At 37.3% G+C, this 20,045-nt stretch overlaps 7 protein-coding genes across 7 annotated transcripts; 3 read left to right on the top strand and 4 right to left on the bottom strand.

Annotated features, from left to right (window-relative positions):
- Window positions 1–121: 121 nt before the first annotated feature.
- Window positions 122–3,415, top strand: HRQ1 (ATP-dependent 3'-5' DNA helicase; the record flags this gene model as incomplete). The annotated part of the gene is made up of 1 exon (XM_071050995.1): window positions 122–3,415. The coding sequence occupies one exon, from the start codon at window positions 122–124 to the stop codon at window positions 3,413–3,415; it is 3,294 nt and encodes a 1,097-aa protein (XP_070908207.1).
- Window positions 3,416–3,546: 131 nt separating this feature from the next.
- SRP101 (signal recognition particle receptor subunit alpha) lies at window positions 3,547–5,346 on the bottom strand (the record flags this gene model as incomplete). Its single annotated transcript, XM_071050994.1, has 1 exon — window positions 3,547–5,346. The coding sequence occupies one exon, from the start codon at window positions 5,344–5,346 to the stop codon at window positions 3,547–3,549; it is 1,800 nt and encodes a 599-aa protein (XP_070908206.1).
- An 815-nt stretch (window positions 5,347–6,161) lies between these two features.
- On the bottom strand, window positions 6,162–10,031 carry SSD1 (mRNA-binding translational repressor SSD1; the record flags this gene model as incomplete). Its single annotated transcript, XM_071050993.1, has 1 exon — window positions 6,162–10,031. The coding sequence occupies one exon, from the start codon at window positions 10,029–10,031 to the stop codon at window positions 6,162–6,164; it is 3,870 nt and encodes a 1,289-aa protein (XP_070908205.1).
- A 1,045-nt stretch (window positions 10,032–11,076) lies between these two features.
- Window positions 11,077–12,765, bottom strand: DPL1 (sphinganine-1-phosphate aldolase DPL1; the record flags this gene model as incomplete). Its single annotated transcript, XM_071050992.1, has 1 exon — window positions 11,077–12,765. The coding sequence occupies one exon, from the start codon at window positions 12,763–12,765 to the stop codon at window positions 11,077–11,079; it is 1,689 nt and encodes a 562-aa protein (XP_070908204.1).
- A 513-nt stretch (window positions 12,766–13,278) lies between these two features.
- HDA2 (Hda2p) lies at window positions 13,279–15,585 on the bottom strand (the record flags this gene model as incomplete). Its single annotated transcript, XM_071050991.1, has 1 exon — window positions 13,279–15,585. The coding sequence occupies one exon, from the start codon at window positions 15,583–15,585 to the stop codon at window positions 13,279–13,281; it is 2,307 nt and encodes a 768-aa protein (XP_070908203.1).
- Window positions 15,586–16,781: 1,196 nt separating this feature from the next.
- On the top strand, window positions 16,782–17,393 carry MHR1 (mitochondrial 54S ribosomal protein mL67; the record flags this gene model as incomplete). The annotated part of the gene is made up of 1 exon (XM_071050990.1): window positions 16,782–17,393. One exon carries the CDS (start codon window positions 16,782–16,784, stop codon window positions 17,391–17,393), a length of 612 nt encoding a protein of 203 aa, XP_070908202.1.
- A 1,151-nt stretch (window positions 17,394–18,544) lies between these two features.
- SUR2 (sphingosine hydroxylase) lies at window positions 18,545–19,552 on the top strand (the record flags this gene model as incomplete). The annotated part of the gene is made up of 1 exon (XM_071050989.1): window positions 18,545–19,552. One exon carries the CDS (start codon window positions 18,545–18,547, stop codon window positions 19,550–19,552), a length of 1,008 nt encoding a protein of 335 aa, XP_070908201.1.
- Between the last annotated feature and the right edge of the window lie 493 nt (window positions 19,553–20,045).

Here is a 20,045-nt window from a genome sequence, read left to right as displayed (position 1 = left end):
TTCAGTATTGATATAAAGTAATGCTAGTGAGACTTGAGCTGGGCTAAATAAATAAACTTGATATCTTTAGATGGTTGGCAAAAAATAACCACTTTATGCTGGTACTAGAAAATTGGTAGCGATGGAGGATAGCGATGGCACGGTAAGGAAGAAGAAGCTGAAGGCTGAGGAGAGCAGCGATGATGGTGATGCGTTCAGGGACATGAAGCGGTTTTTCTTCAGGTTGAACACTTTGTATACGTTTCTGCTGTGTAGGAAGCATGTTGTGCCGTCTTTTGAGACGCTGGCGAAGCCGCTATCCGCCGGTTTAAAGCGTGAAGTTGAAGTGATGGATTTTGCACGGATTGTTGCGCTGCTTCCTAGAGGCTGTGTGTTCAAGTATATCGACGAGAACCAGATGGTCCCCGAAAGAAAGTTGTTTGACTTCAAGCGCGGTGGTTATCAGCAACGGGACGTTGATATCTTCGAGCTGGAAGACATCGAAAAGAAGTACGAAGACGAAGGTAAACCAACGCAAATATTGGTCTTCGAGTTTGTCGATGGGACCATGAAGAGGACATGGAATAAAGATGCGTCAGATAACCCAAATAAACAAGTTTTTATGCCTACTTATACACCAGAAGAAATGAAGAAGATGATAAAGAAGAGAGAGACATTTTTTAACGAACGGCTGGATTCCTTCGTAAAATCATGTCAGGTAAAGGGTTTGGTACCTATAGATGAACTCAATTTGCAAGCACAATCTTATATTCCTAAGCCAAGGGATTATGAAGACCCTATTACTTCTATGATGAAAGCCAAAGAAGCAAAACAAAAGGAAGTCGTCGATGAGGTCACTGGTGAGAGTAGACCAATGATGACAGAAATGGTTGCTAAGCTGAAAAAAACTGATTTATATTCTGGCCAGATTAAGGATCATATTATAATACCAGCAAGAGAGGCAGAGTATGGGAAATTAGATATTGAATTCTCTGATGAAATTATTGATGCAATTGGATACTCTAACTTTTATACCCATCAAGCAGATGCTATAAATGCAATACATAAAGGAGAAAATGTTATTATCACAACATCCACATCCTCCGGTAAATCGTTAATTTATCAAATGTGTGCATTGGATCTAATGATGAAGAATCCTAACTCAACATTCATGTATATTTTTCCTACTAAAGCGCTGGCGCAGGATCAAAAGAGAGCATTCCAAGCAATCCTCTCCAAGTTACCATCACTGAAAGATGTGCTTGTAGACACTTATGATGGTGATACAGAAAAAGAAAAACGAGCATTTATTAGGAATCACGCAAGAGTGATTTTTACTAATCCTGACATGATACATGCTAGTATACTACCTAATCATGTAAACTGGAGAAGATTTTTATATAACTTAAATTTGGTGGTTATTGATGAACTACATATTTATAAGGGTCTATTTGGTTCTCATGTGGCATTGGTTATGAGAAGGTTACTCCGATTATGTAAGGACTATTATGAAAACTCTGAAATTAGATTTATCTCTTGTTCAGCAACATTAAAGAATCCCGTTCAACACATGCGTGACATTTTTGGTATTGAAGAAGTGCGTCTAATTGAAAATGATGGCTCGCCTCGAGGTGCGAAACATCTCATAGTTTGGAATCCACCAGTTCTGAGCCAACATGAACGGAAGAGAGAAAACTTTATTGGTGAGTCTGCAAAAATCCTAGTTCAATTGATTTTATCTAATGTTCGTACAATAGCGTTCTGTTACGTCAGACGTGTATGTGAGCTACTAATGAAAGAAGTTAGAGTAATATTTGAGGAAATGGGTAGAGAAGACCTAATAACAGATGTCATGTCATATAGAGGGGGTTATTCGGCGTCAGATCGTCGTAAGATAGAGAGAGAAATGTTTCATGGAAATTTAAAGGCTGTTATATCTACTAATGCGCTGGAATTGGGTATTGATATTGGTGGTTTAGATGCTGTTCTTATGTGTGGTTTTCCATTATCTTTAGCAAATTTCCATCAACAGAGTGGTAGAGCAGGTAGAAGAAGCAAGGATTCAATGACCGTTGTAGTTGCTAGTGACTCGCCAGTGGATCAACATTATGTTGCACATCCTGAGCTACTAACGAACTCCAATGATTCTAATTCTTTCCAGGATTTAGTACTTGATTTTACAAATATGTTGATTGTTGAAGGACATGTACAATGTGCTGCTTTTGAACTTCCCATAAATATAGAACGCGATAAGATATATTTTGACGAGAAACTACTTACTACCATATGTCATGAAAGATTAAAACAAGATAAAAATGGTTTTCATACAAATATCAGGTTTTTACCCTGGCCTTCAAAAAATGTGTCACTTAGGGGTGCAGAAGAAGATCAATTTGCTGTCGTAGATATAACAAATGGGAGGAATAAAGTTATTGAAGAGGTTGAAGCTTCGAGAACCAGTTTTACTTTGTATGACGGAGGGATTTTTATTCATCAAGGTTGTCCTTATTTAGTTAAAGAATTTAATCCTGATGAAAGATATGCAACAGTCCAGAGGGTCGATGTTGATTGGGTTACCAATCAAAGAGATTTTACAGACATTGATCCACAAGAAATTGAATATGTAAGATCCATGGAAGGAACAGATATCCCGGTTTATTTTGGTAAAATTAAAATAACCATTATAGTATTTGGCTTTTTTAAAATGGATAAATTTAAAAGAATCATAGATGCAGTAGAAGTTCACAACCCACCTGTAATTCTAGACTCCAAGGGATTCTGGATTGATATTCCCAAAAATGCTCTTGATATACTGGAGAGGAAACAACTCAACCCTGCTGCTGCAATTCACGCTGCGCAGCATGGAATTATGGGATTATTGCCAAGATTTATTGTTGCTGGTTCTGATGAGATTCAAACCGAATGTAAGGCTCCAGAGAAGGAGTTTGCTGAGAGGCAAACTAAAAGAAAAAGACCAGCTAGATTGGTATTCTACGATTCACATGGTGGTATATATGGTTCTGGATTATCTAGCAAGGCTTTTGAGCATATTGATGATATTCTAATTGGGGCATTAGAAAGGATTCAAGAATGTCTTTGTGAAGATGGTTGCCCAGAATGCGTAGCTGCTTCTTATTGTAAAGAGAATAGTTTAGTGTTATCGAAACCCGGCTCTCTAGTGATTCTACATTGCATTTTAGGACATAATGAGGAAGATTTTATTGACCAAATTAAAGATGGGCCTGAACCGAATATGCCTGAAATGAAAGTTGAAACAGTTGAACCCGTTAAGGCACATGTCAATTTTGCTCCTGATTTTGAAGTACTGGACCTAGCGAAAATCAAAAAGGATTCAGGACAAGGTATGAGTTCATTTTCAGTACACAGTCATGGCCCTGGAGTTAGTGTAAAATCTGAGGATCAAATTTCTTTGTAGTGATTTACTCTGACATATTACTGAAATCTACTAGTTTGATACGTTAATCAAGAAAAGACAATATTAGTTAAGTTAATAATCATTAAGAAAAATAATTAATTTTTTTTTTATACTAATTCTATAATACAAAATCATGACATTAAGGTATTCACTGCCCAATTGACACTTAGAGTTCTCAAGTCTGTATAAGTTTGTCCAACACCGACAAACAAAATAGGTATTCCGGTAGCATATACCATGTTCACCATAGTACCAAGCATTTCACCTACGGTATCACACTTTGAGATTATGAAAAAATCTAAATTTCTGTTTTTACCGAATGCATTATTAAAATTTCTTGCTTGTTGAACAGAATCCGTACCGACAAGAGCTTCACCAACCATAATTATTTTATCTGGGTTGGCTTGTTCAGCAAAGTTCTTTAAGGGTGACATTAAAGTAGGGTCGTTATGTCTTCTACCTGCCGTATCCATCAAAACTATATCGAAATCCTGTACAGAAGCATACTTTATAGCCTGTTTGGCGATTTTTGTAACCAAATCAGAACCACCATAACCAGCTTCAAATAATTCCACATAATCGTTACCACTCTTTCCTCTAGAGTTTTTTGAACCACGAATATGTTTTTCATCCATTAGTTGGGCCAAATTTTCAACGTGTACTCGGAGTTGTTCGACGGCACCTGATCTAAATGTGTCACAAGCTACAATTAAAATTCTAAAGTTATTTTGTAGTAACCAGAAAGCTAATTTCGATAAATTCGTTGACTTCCCAACACCATTAACACCAACTACAGAGAAGACATATGGAGTCTTGTTACCTTGGTTGTCTCTACGACTTGTCTTTTTCTGAATTTCGTGTAATAAATCAACAGAAACGCCAGGGGTCAAGATCTCTGTCAAGGATTTGGATAATGCATCTCTTGCTGTATTCTCAACACTTGTCCAGTTCTCTGTCTTCGAACCAACTATATCTCTAGAGACTTGCTCTAGAAGGTAATCGGCAGCCTCTGGAGAAACATTCTTAGTGATCAGTTTTTGTTTAAATTTATCCAATATTTGTTTCAAATCGGCTTCGGTAATAGTCTTGTTACCAAGCAGATGTTTTTGTAAAAAGCTGAAAGCACCTTTAGTATAGCCTTTATCGTTAGATGATCCTGTAGAGGCGTTGTTTTGTTGTTGCTGTGCTAAAATGTCGTCAATTTCCTTAATTAAAAATTCACCAGACCTTGTCTTGGTTCCAAAGGAATCCTTGTCAATTGTTGCATCCATATTTCCAGAACCTACAACCGCATTAGGATCAGAGAAGTCGAGAGCATTTGAGTCGGCGTTAATCTCTTGTAATGAGCCATCGTGGCCCCATTTTCTACTATTACCAGTAATAGTATTCTTTTTCGGTTTGTTGCTTTTGTTGTTCAGCTTTTTCTTCGTTACGTTCACCTTCTCGATGTCTTGTCCTTGTTCAAACTTGATAGACTCCTCGTACTTAACTCTTAGGTAGCTATCAAACTTTTCTATCTCCTCACTGATTTCACTTCTAAGATCAAACGAGTTATGGCTGTTCTTCTCCCCGGAGTTCTTAATTTGCTTCATCACAGCGACATTTACACTAAGAGAGCCCCATAATGCAATTGCCACATCCAACAACTTCTCAGCCTCATTATTCAACTCCATCTCAGGCTCAGCATATGTGACAATAAAATATAGCTCCGGTTGCTTCGATACATGAGACATCACAGTAAAAGGCTTGAAATTTCCAGAAGAAATAGTAGTTAGACCATACTTACTAGACCCATGGTTTCTTGAAATTGGCGAAGAGATTATATGTGAGATGAATGCATTAACCTGGGCCTCGGCAAACTTCCTGTCTAAGCAGTTATAATGGTAGAGAACATTTCCCTGCGGTGTGAAAACTGTAAATTGTTCAAACATATTTTCGTTGAAACTTTTCAGTACAGGTTAAAACCAAATCAAAACAATAAATATCTTCTTTGTTAAGCCCGTGATGCTAGATTACTAAACAAATAATTGCTACTTTATTGACATTTTCACTTTTTAATTAATGTAATGTATTTATTTTTTTTTTCATTTTTTTTTTAATTATGGAGCAATTTCTAATTTTTAAAGAGGCGATTCGTTCAAGGGCTATAAATTAATATATTTACGAAAATTATATTGATTCAAACGATTTTATAGTAAGATAATGCTTTAAAGTATATATATTGTTCATATTTGTTTTATTCTGTATAAAAATATTAGGTAGTTCTTATCGTATTGCGTTGTTGGTTTGTTGCTTTTTGGTGATATTAATAAAGAGGGCCATCTAAAAACAAAACAAAATTAAAGGAAAGATAACAACAAAGGCAATGATGGAAAAAACACTCGGTATCCTTGGTTTTAAAGACTAGCTCTAAAAACAACAACAATTAAGTGATTATGGGAGCATCTGTCAAGACTGACTTGTGAGAATAATAAAATAAAAGTACTAGTTGGGGCGACTGATGTGAGGAACTGAAAGTTAAAAAGGGACCATTAACAATTTTTTATGATGTTGCTTTGCCGTTAAGTTGATGCAAAAAAACAAAAAGAATAATAACAAAAATTTTTGAAAGTATTATAGAAAGAAAAAAAGACGTGGGAAAAAAAATATACTATGTGTTCTCAAATAAAGGAAAGATAGAATAAAAAAGATAAAAAAATAAAGTAATGGAAAAATAAAAAATAAAAATAATTGATGTAAAACATTTTTAGCGTTTGGCCTCGGTTCTCATGAATGGATTTAAAGTACGCACTGAGAGACATGGCAGCGCCATACCAATCTCTGCTCTTAATAAGATTGGGATCTTCTGTAACTCATAAACTTCTTGGATGTGGTTCTCATTTTCGGTTTTGGTGTTAATGGTAGACAGAAAATTGTTTAAGGCATTATTTTTATCAGTTCTCTCCGGTAGTCTTAATTGAGGTACAGTTAAGCTTAGCTTGGCTAGTTCTTTACTTAGATCATCACTTATCAACGAAGAGTTGTCATTAGAACTTGAAAATTCACTGTCAGCAATTTCTGCTGTGGTAGATCTGAATTTATTCTTGATAGAGTTTCTGTAAGATTTGGGATTTTTTTCATCAGGAGGAACAAAAGTGGCACTATCGACACCTGGCTGCCAATGAAGTTCAAGAACTCTGTTGATAGGATCAAATTCGGCCTTTGAAAGTGGTAGCTGATCACCATGAACTCTCTTTTCAATACCAAATTCAGGGATAAACACATCAAAAGATGATTCATATACTTGTAAAACTGTTGCCATGGTTAGTAGTTGACCAGTTGTATTACCCATATCGTTAATTGTCTTACATAACAGCAAATGGATAGCTTGTTCTTGAGCTTGAACGGCACAATCCTTCTTGAAATTACAGTACTCTGATGTAATCTTTAATGCGTCCATGTTCTCGGTGTATGGTACGTCGTATATAACAGATTTCAACTGTCTGTGAACAACATGGTCAGCATACCTTCTCATAGGAGCCGTAAAATGCGTATATATCGGTAAGTTTAGAACATAATGGCCATATTGATCTGGATCAAGCTTCCCAGCAATAAAGTACCTGGCTCTCGACATTGTCTTGTATAAAAGAATCTCAACTCCCATTCTAATATCTGGGTCATTAATAGACATCAGTGATCTTATTATAGTATCAGCTGAGAAGGTGTCGATTTTGTAGCCATAATGTTCAACCTTTTTGATGAAAGAGGTTAACTTAGTAGCGATTGGTGGTGTTTGTCTTCTCAAGAACGCTAGGTCACCTAACTTTGTATACAATTTTTCAGCAACAGTAGAGTTAACTTTTCTGTGTAATTCATTGATGACAGTGAAACCCATATTCGCAGAGAAGATATTCAAGTCGACTTTAACTTTCTCGTCATCCAAGCTATCTAACAATGAAAGTGTGGTATTTAGGGTAGCTTCTGGCATATTGATACGATCAGCATAAAACTTGGTTGCAATATCCTTTAAAGCCGAACAAACTGGGTCAGCACTACCTGAACTATATCTCTTGTCTAATTCAGTAATAGACATAGTTGCAGAAGGAATGACGTTACTTGTTCCTACCCAAGTATCCTTTATTTTCAACGTTGTAGGTTCTAATGTGTAGACAACAGATAAGGTAAGAGTATTCTTGTTAGGTTTCAAACTTAATGCATTATTCATAGTTTCTGGTAGTAGGTTGACTACTTTCTGCGGCATGAATACACCAGAAGATCTCTTTCTGGCTCTCCTATCTAATGAAGATCCCTCATCAATATAAGAAGTAACGTCCACAACATGGCAACCCAGTTCTAGGTTACCATCGTTATCCCTCTTGAGGTGAGTAGCAAATTCTGAGATTGTACCATTTTCAACTATAGCCAGAACGGAATACCCATGAGACTGGTCAAATTGCTTCCTGCTAGCAACAGCACTTTCTGATATTTCAACAGGCTGGAAAGTAGTCTTTTCCTTTGATGGGTTTTTCGGATCGGAATATTCATTGGACAAAAAGTTATTATCTCTCAAAATGGAATCAATCTCGGTGTTTGGATTGTTGATTTCACCGAGTTCTGATACCAGAATACCAAATGGATGAAGAGAAGTAATAGGCCAACGCTTTATTGAGGCGACGAATAAGCGGTCCGCATACTTATCAGCATTTTCAACAAAATCTTTAGGAGCCAGTTCAGTTGGAATAGCAATTAATGGCACTTTTTTATCTGTTGGCTTAAACCAAGCAATCTTTGGAGCTTGTTGAGGTCTGGAATTATCATTATTAGCTTGTTGGGAAGGTCTCAGTAAGCCTAATGTACCGCTGAACAGTTGACCAGGAATACGATCTAGAACAGCAACCACGTGACCAGCATAAAGTGGCTTGAATTTATCGTTGATTTCTTCCTCCTCTACCAATAATAAGGATTGACCTTCCACCTCTACATCATCATTTTTCTTTTGTGTTGGACGTTGTTTTAAAGAGCCCTTTCTCTTAACGCCAGATTTAGTTGGTGAGCTGTCATGTCCGTCAGATTTCATAGATAATATTACATCATCTGAATTATAAGGTTGAGCACTTGCGTTAGGAGTGGCAGAGGCATCATTGTGGTAATCGTCGCTACTATTAAGTGGAATGATATCTTGTTGTAAAGCATCTTTTCTCCTCTTTTTCTCTTCTTTTTCTTTTTTAGATTCCCAAACATCGTCTACAACTAACAATTCAACGGCCACCAAATCACCCTCTAGAGCTCTGTTACGATCTTTTGAGCCACAAATGTATATATCAGCATCCAATGATCCATCCGTTGAGACCCAGGCGTCAGATCTATTTTTCTTATTGACTCTTAGTATACCTGCTACTAGTCTACCTTCTTCTATAAGTTGTGGAATGTTCGCCTGAGGTAAGTATGGAGCAAATAACGACTTTCTAGTATTCTGATTATTGCCACCACTGTTAGATGAAAAACTGTGTACAGAAGAGTTCGAATTACGGTGTTTGTGTCCTTGTTGGAATACAGCTGGTGGTTCAAGAGTAGAAAATGAATTGAAATCTCTGCTGTTCGATGGTCTGTGACGGAAAGGTGATCTCTGGTTGTTCTGGTATTGGTTTTGTTGATTACCCTGACCTTGCTGTTGTTGTTGCTGTTGTTGAGATTGAACCCTCCAATTCGTGTTTATGTTATATTCGGAGTTTCTATTTCTCGATCTACGATTAACAGACGAAGTTGGAGTGAAGTCGTCATCATTGTTTGCAGAAGATCCCACTGGAGTAGTAGCCGTTGCAGGAAATTTAAATGCAGATGGTGACAAGTTTGAGTTAGTTCTACGATGAGTTTTTTGCGGGAATTCAAAACCTGATTGTTCTTGCGAGCCCAAGTCTGGTGATACTGCCTCTATTTTGACATTAACACCACTAACTGAGTCGTTAATACCGGCGACTCTCTTAGCTTGTTCCTCTGCAGCAGCTTTCTTTGCCTCGTTTAGACCCAAAGAGTGTCTTCTTGAGTGACCATATACACTAGATTGAGAACCGGTTCTCCTATGAGCGTTTGGGCCTGAAGGTGTAGTGGCAGAGGCCCCATCGAATGTATTGGAGTAATAGTAGCCCGAGTTGTTTCTGGAATGAGATCTACTTCTATTACCGCCCATCGTCATATTGTTTGGTGATGCTAGATTTGAGCTTGCATTTGAAGACATATTAGTTGAGTTGTAGTGTGGGTTAGGAGGCTGTGGAAGGAAGTTTCCAGCACTGGTGGTAGCAGCATTTTGCAGACCTGGAGCAACACTTCCTGTACCCACACCTGTAGATACACCCTCAATTAACGTATCCTGACCAACAGGATTCTGTTGTGCAAACAATTGTCCAGTCTGTTGCGCTAATTGCTGTTGTTGTTGCAATAGTTGCTGCTGTTGCGCCTGAACTGCCTCAAGCTGTTTTTGCAATGTAAACTGCTCGATCATCAAGCTGGTCAGCTCACTCTGAGACCTTCTATGCGCTACATGAATCTGCTTGGGCACATTCTTACCACCTCCAGTAGTAGCAACATAGTTGCCGCCATTATCCTGACGCGAATTTCCATCGTAGCTATTTTTAGACATGTGTCTTATTTTTTTTTTTTAGTTTTGGAATGGTTTATATTTTTTTTCTGTTTCTTATAAATTAATCAATTAGAACAAGGATATTGTTAATGTTCCTTTTGTAGTGATATTGAGCACAATAAAAGACGTTGTCCCTTATACTTTCGATATATCCTGGCTTATCGCTGTGTCTTAATGCCCCCCACACAATTGGTTATAATTCTTGAAGAGATAGGAAGAAAAGATATAGAGCGGCCTCGTTTTTTACTGAATCGCTGTCTATACTCAATCGGCCTCTAGTTCCCCTAGCTTTATATACAATAGAAGCCCTTAGAATGGTCCAATCCCTATGCTTAAACACCAACCCCTGTGGTATTAAAGACCACCTAAAATGAAAAATCGCCCCTTCCAAGCAAAAAAAAAAAAAAAAAAAAAAATCGAAAAATGCCTCCTTATGTCGTTAAGGGTGATTTCATATTTAATAATATTTAAATTACGACTAATTAATTTTATTTATTATAAGTAGCTATATTTTTAGCTTTGAATTATTAAGTTGCTACTTGACGAGATTACTATGATACTATAATTTGTTACCGTCTTACCGAGGTCTTATTCTGCAGATGGTTCTGTCATATGAATAATATAATGAAGTAAAAATATTATATTAAATAAATTAATAATAATAATGATAATGATAATAATAATAATAATAATATACTAGAATATTATTCTAGTTTTTAACTGATATCTATTAGTGTATTAGTGTCATGTAGTGAACATACGAAATCGACACTAGAGAGTAGGCCTTTTATTGTGCATTAGTTTATTTCTATTTTTAGATAATTTTATAATATACTTAAATATTACATATAAAGCAGTTTATCCTTACTCTGTTGATTTTATTTTGTTCTACAATTAGATCAGAAATGCTTTTATATTTTCAAGTTGTGAAATATAACTCGAGTATCTCATTTCTTAGGATTATAACCTTTTTTATTTTTTTTTTACTTTATTTACACAAATATATTACTACAGAAGATACTTTCGATACTTTATTGATTATTTTCTATTCTTTGTTTCTTGGCTTTAACTTATACAAAGTGTCTAAGAACCCCACAATTAGTTTATCAGCAACACCAGAAGTCTTGATCGAACCGGCAACACCATATAACGCACTAGTACTCTCTGCACTCTTTGCTTGGGAAGCAGGGTTGTTGGCCATCTCATGAACTGTCTCCGTTAGCACCTCAATAAACGTATCAATGGTGGGGACACTAAGTGTAGTAATAGCCAAGTGTAATGCAGCAGGTTTTTGCAAGGCATTCAAATGCCAGCCTTTCTTTGAAAGCTTGTCAGCTAGATCATAAATGTTGAACTTATCTGATCTGAACGATAGGACAGATAATTGTGGGTCACCGAGAATTTCCAACTCTGGTATCTTTTCCCTGATATGGGCCTTCAGTTTACGGGCAGTGCCAACTATTTGCTTACAGGAGTCAGTGTAGCCTGATTCACCCATATGAATCATAGTTGCCCAACAACCTACAACCAGAGCACCTGGTCTAGAGCCAGCCAAAGTTGGAGAACCGTAGAGACCACCCGTCCATTTAGAATCAACGTAATATTGGTGCATTCTTAGATCGCTGTTACGATACATAATCACTGAAGAACCTTTTGGAGCAAACCCATATTTGTGTGTATCACAGGATATAGAAGTGACACCAGGAACTCTGAAATCGAACGAGGGCATCTCGAAACCAGCCTTAGACATGAAGGCCACGATGAATGAACCTAGACAACAGTCTACATGTAATGGAATTTTATGCTTGGTGGCAATCTTTCCGAGACCTTCAATATCATCAGCAATACCGTGTGGGAAATTTGGAGCAGAACCAGCAATTAGAACAGTGTTCTTGTTGATCAATCTTTCCAATTTTTTCAAATCAACTTTGTAGGTTACTGGGTCCAGGTCAACGTGATGAATCTTGATACCAAAATAGTAACCAGCTTTATCAAAACCAGCATGAGCAGTGACAGGAATAACCATCTCCGGTTTAGTAATACCGCGATGATGGTATGCATACATCTTAGCACTTAGACAGGCCAATAGCAGAGACTCAGTTCCCCCTGAGGTTGTAGTACCACAACCAGTATCAGTGGGGGCATTGAAAGCCTTTAATGTCATGGCAACAACTTCGGCTTCCATCTTACGTACAGCAGGGAAAACATCCGGGTGTAACTGGTTGGCTACACAGAACTTCTCAAAGGCTTGGCTCTGTAACTTGATCAAGTCAGTACCACCATGATACACAGCACCAGAAACTTTACCTTCCTCCCAAGATGTATGTGGTAACACTTCTTTCAGCTTATCCAATTCATCGTTAATCTTCTGAGAACTCAACCCTTGCTCAGGTAATTCTCCAAAATCCATAATCTTGTCATCATTCTTGATCAACTCAGCTTCCAAGCCAGATAATGCCTTATTGACCTCTCTCTCCACAGTTCCCCGCATCAGGAAGGAACCTAATAGCTGCTGAAATGTCCAGCTTGAGACATCATTGTATAGCTTAGCAATGGACCCAAAGAGCCCATGGCCCCTTAAATGGACGTAAATCCTGTTTAAGAGCTTGTAGAAAAATAAAACAAAGAGGTAATCCTTTATAATATTGTACCACGGCGTAGTCTGAAAATATACCTGGGCCTCTAAGACCAATTGCTCTCCCAGCAACTTAGCCTGTTCAATAAACTCATCCATTTTTTCCTTATATCGAGTGTCGTGCTCTTCTCTATTTGCCTATTCAAGTCCTAAGTAATGGAATGAGAAATACCGAATTGCTTCTGTTTTTATTATCACAATCTATCAAAGCGGCAATGTCTCAACAGTTAAGCTGAACAATATAATTTATATCCCATTGTAAGGTATGTTCGATATGTAAAGGGGATCGACGTTTTTTCCCTCCTGCGGGATTATCGCGAACAATGACGTAGAGGGAGTGAGAATGAGAGGGACGGAGACATGTATATCACAATAAACCAAATTTAATTCTAACAAAATGTATAGGTCTAGTTGACTGGCGTTCAATAGTAACTGCTTCCACTTCTTTGGTATAGAAATTATTGTTACAATGAGTATATAAATATATGCAAAATGATATAGTTTAATTTATAAAAAAAAAAAAAAAAAATTAAGATCGTTAGGAAGTGAAGACTTTAATCTGGAACAGAGGTACTAATCTGCTGGTAGTTTTTTTTTTTTCTACTGTTATGCTTATGTGTATGACGGTGTGGCTGATCTGGTACTCCTATGTCTTGTGCTATTGTTGGAAGTACGGCCACCAGTTGTAGAACCAGGAACGGCACCGTTTGTCTTCAAAGAATACTGACTCTCCATAAGTTCAATATATTGCTTCAAATATTTGTTTTTCTCACGTATTTTAGTCAATTGTCGCTCTAAACGCATATCTTCTACCTCTAGGGCGTGGGGTTTCAGTTTAGGAGCGGGGCCATTGAGCAACTTCTGTGCTTCTTCAAGTTCCTTTTTCAGAGCTTCCAATACACGGGCACTCTCAGCTGCGGCAGTACTATCTAGCTGATACTGTGACCGTAGGCCTTCGTTCTCATCGTAGCTCTTCTTATTACGTTCTCTTAACTGTGAAGCATTATCCTGAGTTACTCTAATATCTTCCGTCACTAGTTTGATTTGTTCTTCAATGGCATCTTCTGATGTAAGGTCTAGGATATCCCGTAGCTGTTTCTGATTCTTCTCCAGCAGTTGTACTCTTTGTTTCAGTTTAGAGGTTTCTGTATTAGCACGCTCAAGTCTCTTTTCAGAATCAATCATAATTTTTTCATCATCTTTAAATCTTTTAAAAACTTGACCTATCTCATTTTTTAGGAAATCTAATTCATTTTGTACTTCAGTGCTATGGAGCCTCTTTTTCGACAACATCTGTGAATTTTCTTCTTTTTCATATTCAAGATCCTGCAACCTATCAACAGTTCTTTTCATTAAGGTGGATTGATAACTCTTAATATCAAAGACTTGGTTGCAGATTTTAAGTTCCGAGTTGGCATGGTTCAATTTTGATAACCTTGGTTCAAATATTTCTTTATTTATATGGAATTCATTCGCGAAATCGTGTGTCTCTATCGGTATAGCAGGAATATCGTCACCACATGACCTACCATTCAGCAGATTTGTTAATAATAATTTGTAATCGATATCTGATTTTATTTGTGACGTGTCTCCTGATTTATAGTGTTTGTGTCTTGACAATAAGAAATGAAGTAAAGCATCTACTGTGTTCACATATTCTAATTCTTCTTCATTCAGTTTATCGTCGCGTACTTTGTTTTTGGCATTGAGCTCTGGGTTCTTCAAAAGAGTTTTTTCTAACATATAATGATCAGGTGAGTTACAAACCACCAATTTTATCAGCGGCACTACATTACCTTCTAAGGATCTATTTCTGATCGACTTTACACCTGGTAGATTTGTATCCAAGAGGGGGTCAAAACATATGATGAGATCAACATTGATATTATCTAGTAAGTTGGGGTCATGTGTAAGATGTCTTGTAGTGGTTAGGAACAGCCAATCATCTATAAATACGTCTGGATACAGGGATTTTTTCGTTTTCCTTGAATAATGATATGTATCTTTCGAATAACCCGTGTAAGTAGATGTATTATCAGTTGCGTTAGTTTTATTATCTGAGTCGTTAGGTGAACCACTTGCGTTCGTACTATTAGTACTGTTACTATTACTATTATTACTAGTATTATTACTAATATTATTGGAAGTGTTAGACGTAGTCGAAGTGGTAGTGATGTTAGTCGTTGCATTGTTAATCACAGAGGAAATTTGTGACCCTCTTGAATTTGCCGTTGACGTCAACATACCGCTCATAGTATCATTCAGCCTGTTAGAAGACCTACTTCCTCTGCCATACAAAGATGTTGTAGAGGAAGAAGTCGATGATGTCGAGCTTGTAGGAGTTAAAGAGCCCATTTGGTCCTCATAAGATTCTACTGGTAAAGTGTATTTCTCATCATAAAGAGGTGTCCCAGAGAACCGTTTAATTTTGAAGTATTTTCCTAGGACTAGTCCCTCTATTAAGTCCAGTTCCTTGATGGAATGAGAGATGAGGCAAACTTTTAAAGGTCTTGGGAACTGCTTTCTGTCTCTTTGAATTAACAGTGATAATATCGTATTCAGTTTTTGAAATTTGTCACTAGAGTTTATGGATATCTCTGTGGGCTCCATTCGAAGAAATTGTCTTGGGATGTAATGGTCAACCAACAAGGAAGGATGGTTTGCAATAGCTCTGACATTTGCATCTAACATATATGTCATCCTCTTCTGGGGAATAATTGGATATTTGCCTCCATTTATGCTGGTTTTAGAAGCATCATCAACCTTGATAGCATCATTATTACTCTCCTCCTTCACACCCAAATACCGTTTTTCACACTCCAGCTGCAACGAGTGTGCATGTATAGATAATAATACCTCTATCAGATCTATCTGAGAAGTCGTCAGTCCGATAGGCAGGTAGTATATCCCGTCAGTCATTCTTTCTCTCTATCTCTCCAACACACTCTATCTCTTACTCTCTCCGTTGCTCTCACTCTTTAGTTTTAACGTAAGTCTGCCCCTTTGCACGTTCAAATTTACAATCTTTGAGACCTCTCTTCTTCACTGACGTATATATACTACCACATCAAAAAGGGAATCACAACACCCAATGTCTATGTCAATTAACGATTTTATATAACCATCAGGCAATGGAAAATTAAAAACTGAAAAATTAAAAATATATATATAAAAAAAAGAAAGGAAAGCTTTGGGAAAAATTACGTCATCACGATATTATCGCAATAAAAAATTAATAAGAGACCTTTTAAAGCAATAATTATTAAATATATTCAATTGTAATACATAAATTGAAATGAATTAATGATAGCGTAATTTATTAATGCAATTTTATTAATGCAATTTTATAAAGTAAATTTTATTAAAGGAATTTTATAAAGTAAATTTTATTAAAGCAATTATCTTAAAGCAAGCAATAATAATTATGAATATACTAGTGTAATATATTAATATTTAATATATTGTAATTTTATTAGTTTATTAATTGATATAATGAGTAATTGAAAAAATTACTATAGCTACTATGAAAATTGATAAAACGTAATTTAATATAGGTAGTATGATATATTAATTTCATATTACCAAAATACAACAACTTAAATTACTATAGTGGTACTTTAATTTACATTGAAATATTGTTCTTTCATTCAAAAAGGTTACATTAATATGTTGTCCTATGTGTTGTTGGCCTCAAATTGTAAGTATATGAAACTATGTTTCAGAGCCACTCTAGCAAAACGAGAAAGAATCATGATAGTAACCGGTAAGGACCAAGCACACCCACAGAATAGTGCTGTCAATAACAATGGACAACTTCTTTAGGGTGATAGCCAATAGTGCTTTGCTAATGCTAATGCTATGCTAACGCTAATGCTATGCTAACGCTAATGCTATCTGATTCTATATCATAAATTACGAAAATTACATCATGCTCAATGCCCGACTGATAGAAAAATTTTGGCTGGCGGGCTTCTTTGAGGGAGAGCGAGGGGACGCCCTATAGTACGATGTTTATAGATATATCAAAATTCAAGAGCTATATTGCAGTGACTGAGGGGAGCTTGTAGGTTAAAAAGCTAACACAAAAATACGTTATTTCTGTCAATAATCAATAAATGTCTGCCATAAACAAGGCTACTAGTAGGTTTAGGACTGCGGCGTGGTTGGAAAAAGCTGGGTACTCGCCCTGGGTGTACCTGTACCGTAACCTAGCGTTGGGGCAAGTGATGTACTCGCAGTTACCGGAGTATGGGATGCGGAACTTGAAGACGCAATTCAAGAGGCCTAATTGGGAGAACAAGTTCCCTGAGATGCGTCGTGATGTGTGGAGGATCATGTGTGTTGTGCAGATGCCTACACACACGGACAGTGTCCAGGTGTACCAGAACTTATGTCGGCTGCGGTACATGAGAGATGTGCTTTACAAAGATGAGGCCCGCAAGCACCGTAAGTTGAATGATGAGGGACAAGTATGGTTCAGCGGTCAATTTAGACCCACTTACATTCAGGAAGCCGTGGCAGATGTGCGCGAGTCGTTGCTACACTCTGGCACAGCAGGCCCGGTGAAACTTGTATGGGAGGACCTGTGGCGTATGGGAGACAAATCGCACTGGGAAACCCTTCCGTTCAACGTAAAGCACACCGCGATCCCAAAGATGGGCAACGTCATCCGCGACGAGCACGCCATGCTGAAACAGCTCGCCCTCGAAGCCAACATGGATAAATAAAATAAATAAAAAAACCGCCTTGTACATATCATAGCAATATATAAACAGATATATCATCCATAACATACCAAACGAATACATCACATGAAATATACTGATTCACGGGCCATCACATGTTAAAGATGAGAAGAAACGGAGGGTGCCGATGGGAGAAGTGGAGTAAAAAGCTTATCGAGATGTACCAAATGTCAGGAGGGGGAAATAAAAAAAAAAAAAAAAAAGAACGCAGTATCTTCGTGCATGGGTGTCTGTGACAGGGTATTGTTCTTCATGTGTGTCTTTTTGTACTCTACAGACGTTTTAATATGCTGTACCGTGTGTGGCTGTCCTGCATTTTGGAGTGACCAAAAAGGGCAGTTTAGGGCGCGCCTTTTTTTTTTGGCTTTGTAATGTCTACGATTTCCCGATTTGGAAAGAACGGGTAATATACGATAAGAAAATAAACGAGGAGGGATAGAAAAAGAAATGAGCACATTGGCCAAACGATTTGCGTGGGACGTGCCAAACAATGGGAGAAACAATAAACGAGGGAATCATTTTTTTTTGTACTGCAAGGTCAGTGCTACGGGATATATAGTGGATTACTAATACAATGGGAAGAGAGAGTACGTGAAAGGGAAATAAAAAGGAGGGAAAGGGATTGCAAACCTGGGGGTGAGAGAGACATACTCACACAGACGCAGACGCAGAGACACGCACACATAGACACTCAGGTACACTCGCAGAGAGAGGGTAGTTGTTGACATAGCTTAATATAGTAGAGAGTTGAAGAACGCTTTGTAGAACAAAAAAAGCAATATACAAAAAAAAATGGATGTGCGGTGGGAAAAAACCGCGTTTATTGTTTCGTGCGGACGGATCCACCAATTTTTGTTATTAAAATAAAAAATTAATAATTAAGAAGACTCGAAAAAAAAAAAAGAAATCAAGAGAGGACTTAGAAGCAGCTGTGGGCAAGAGTAAGAAAGTAAGAGTTATAGTGTAAATACGAAAAAAAATTGCTATAATTTAAGAAAGCAGGAAAAAAAAACATATTTAAACAACATCGGGTTTCAAAAGTGTTTTGAAAAGTACTTCTTTTCTATTTAGATTATTAATTTAAAACATTAAGAAAAGTATTAACAAAGAGGTTTTAAACTAAAAAATAAAAAATGAACGGTACTGCTGACTTTTTTGAGAAGTCATTTGACTTGAAGGGTGGCTATGGGTATATGCACAGTGTTAGTGAGCCAGCTGTGAATCTTGTTCCACGTGCCAGTCTGTTGCCATCTATGACTGATGCTACGCTGGCGCTAGCTGCTCCTGTTGTTGTCTACTGGCTGCAGTCGGGGTTTTTCCACATCATCGACACCTTCGAGCTTGCTGAGAAGTACAGAATCCATCCGGCCGAGGAGATCGCCAGACGTAACAGAGCCACGAGACTGCAAGTGCTGCGTGAGGTTATCTTCCAGCACATCATGCAGACAGTGGTTGGTTTGGTGTTCATGAAGTTTGAGGCTGAACCTATGACCGGTTTCGAACAGAACGAGATGTGGCACTGGAGACAACAAGCCCCTGGTTTCGTCCCCGATGTCGCTATCTACTACGCATACATGTACGGTGTCTCCTGTATTAAGTTGTTCTTCGGTTTCTTGTTCATCGACACGTGGCAATACTTCTGGCACAGAATCATGCACATGTTCCCATTCATGTACAAGTACTTCCACTCCATCCACCACGAGCTTTACGTTCCATATGCTTTCGGTGCTCTTTTCAACAACCCAGTTGAAGGTTTCATCCTAGACACTTTGGGAACTGCTTTGGCAATGGTCTTGTGCGGTCTAACCCACAGAGAGGAGGCTATCCTATTCACCTTCGCTACTATGAAGACCATCGATGACCACTGTGGTTACGCTCTACCTTTCGACCCATTCCAGATCGTCTTCCCTAACAATGCTGTCTACCACGATATCCACCACCAACAGTTCGGCCTAAAGACTAACTTTGCCCAGCCATTCTTCACCTTCTGGGATAACGTTCTTGGCACCAACTTCAAGGGCTTCGAAGAGTACCAAAAGAAACAAAGAAGAGTCACCATCGACAAATACAAGGAGTTCTTGGCCAAGAGAGAAACTGAAAGAGCCGAAAAGATCAAGAACTTCTCCAAGAAGGAGAAATGATGTATTTACAGTAACTTTTGATATTTTTACTGTATTAGTTCCTTTTTGTTTTTTTTTTGTTTTAATTGCGCTCTCTTTTAAGCAATGACTATATTTATACGAAATGAAATGCCTTTCTAAAACTTTTAATGAAATCAAACTAAAAAAAATTATAAAAAAGAAGAAAATATTATTTATTATTTTGCTATCGAAACGCTCGGCGCCTTTGAAATATTGTACAGCCAAAACTTGATAGTTTTTCGTTTAATATTCTCTTTTATTTTACCATTTTACTAGAAAAACCCAAAAAAATTATAACTTTGCAATTTTTTTATTGTTTACTTTTTATATACCTTTTTCATATTTCCAATATTATATTTGATGATAGATATTTTACTTAAAAGCTACTAAAAACTACAAAAAGTTATCTTGATTTATGATTTTTTCTCTTGTCGTGTTATTTGTGTCGTGTAGTAGTTACCGATATCAAATAAATACAATCGTTATACTTGGC

This window comes from Nakaseomyces bracarensis (genome assembly GCF_045282275.1).
Source record: "Nakaseomyces bracarensis strain CBM3 chromosome Unknown Scaff4_1, whole genome shotgun sequence".
In the NCBI taxonomy this organism is placed as follows: Eukaryota; Fungi; Ascomycota; class Saccharomycetes; order Saccharomycetales; family Saccharomycetaceae; genus Nakaseomyces; species Nakaseomyces bracarensis.
This window is presented reverse-complemented; position numbering and strand designations above follow the sequence as displayed.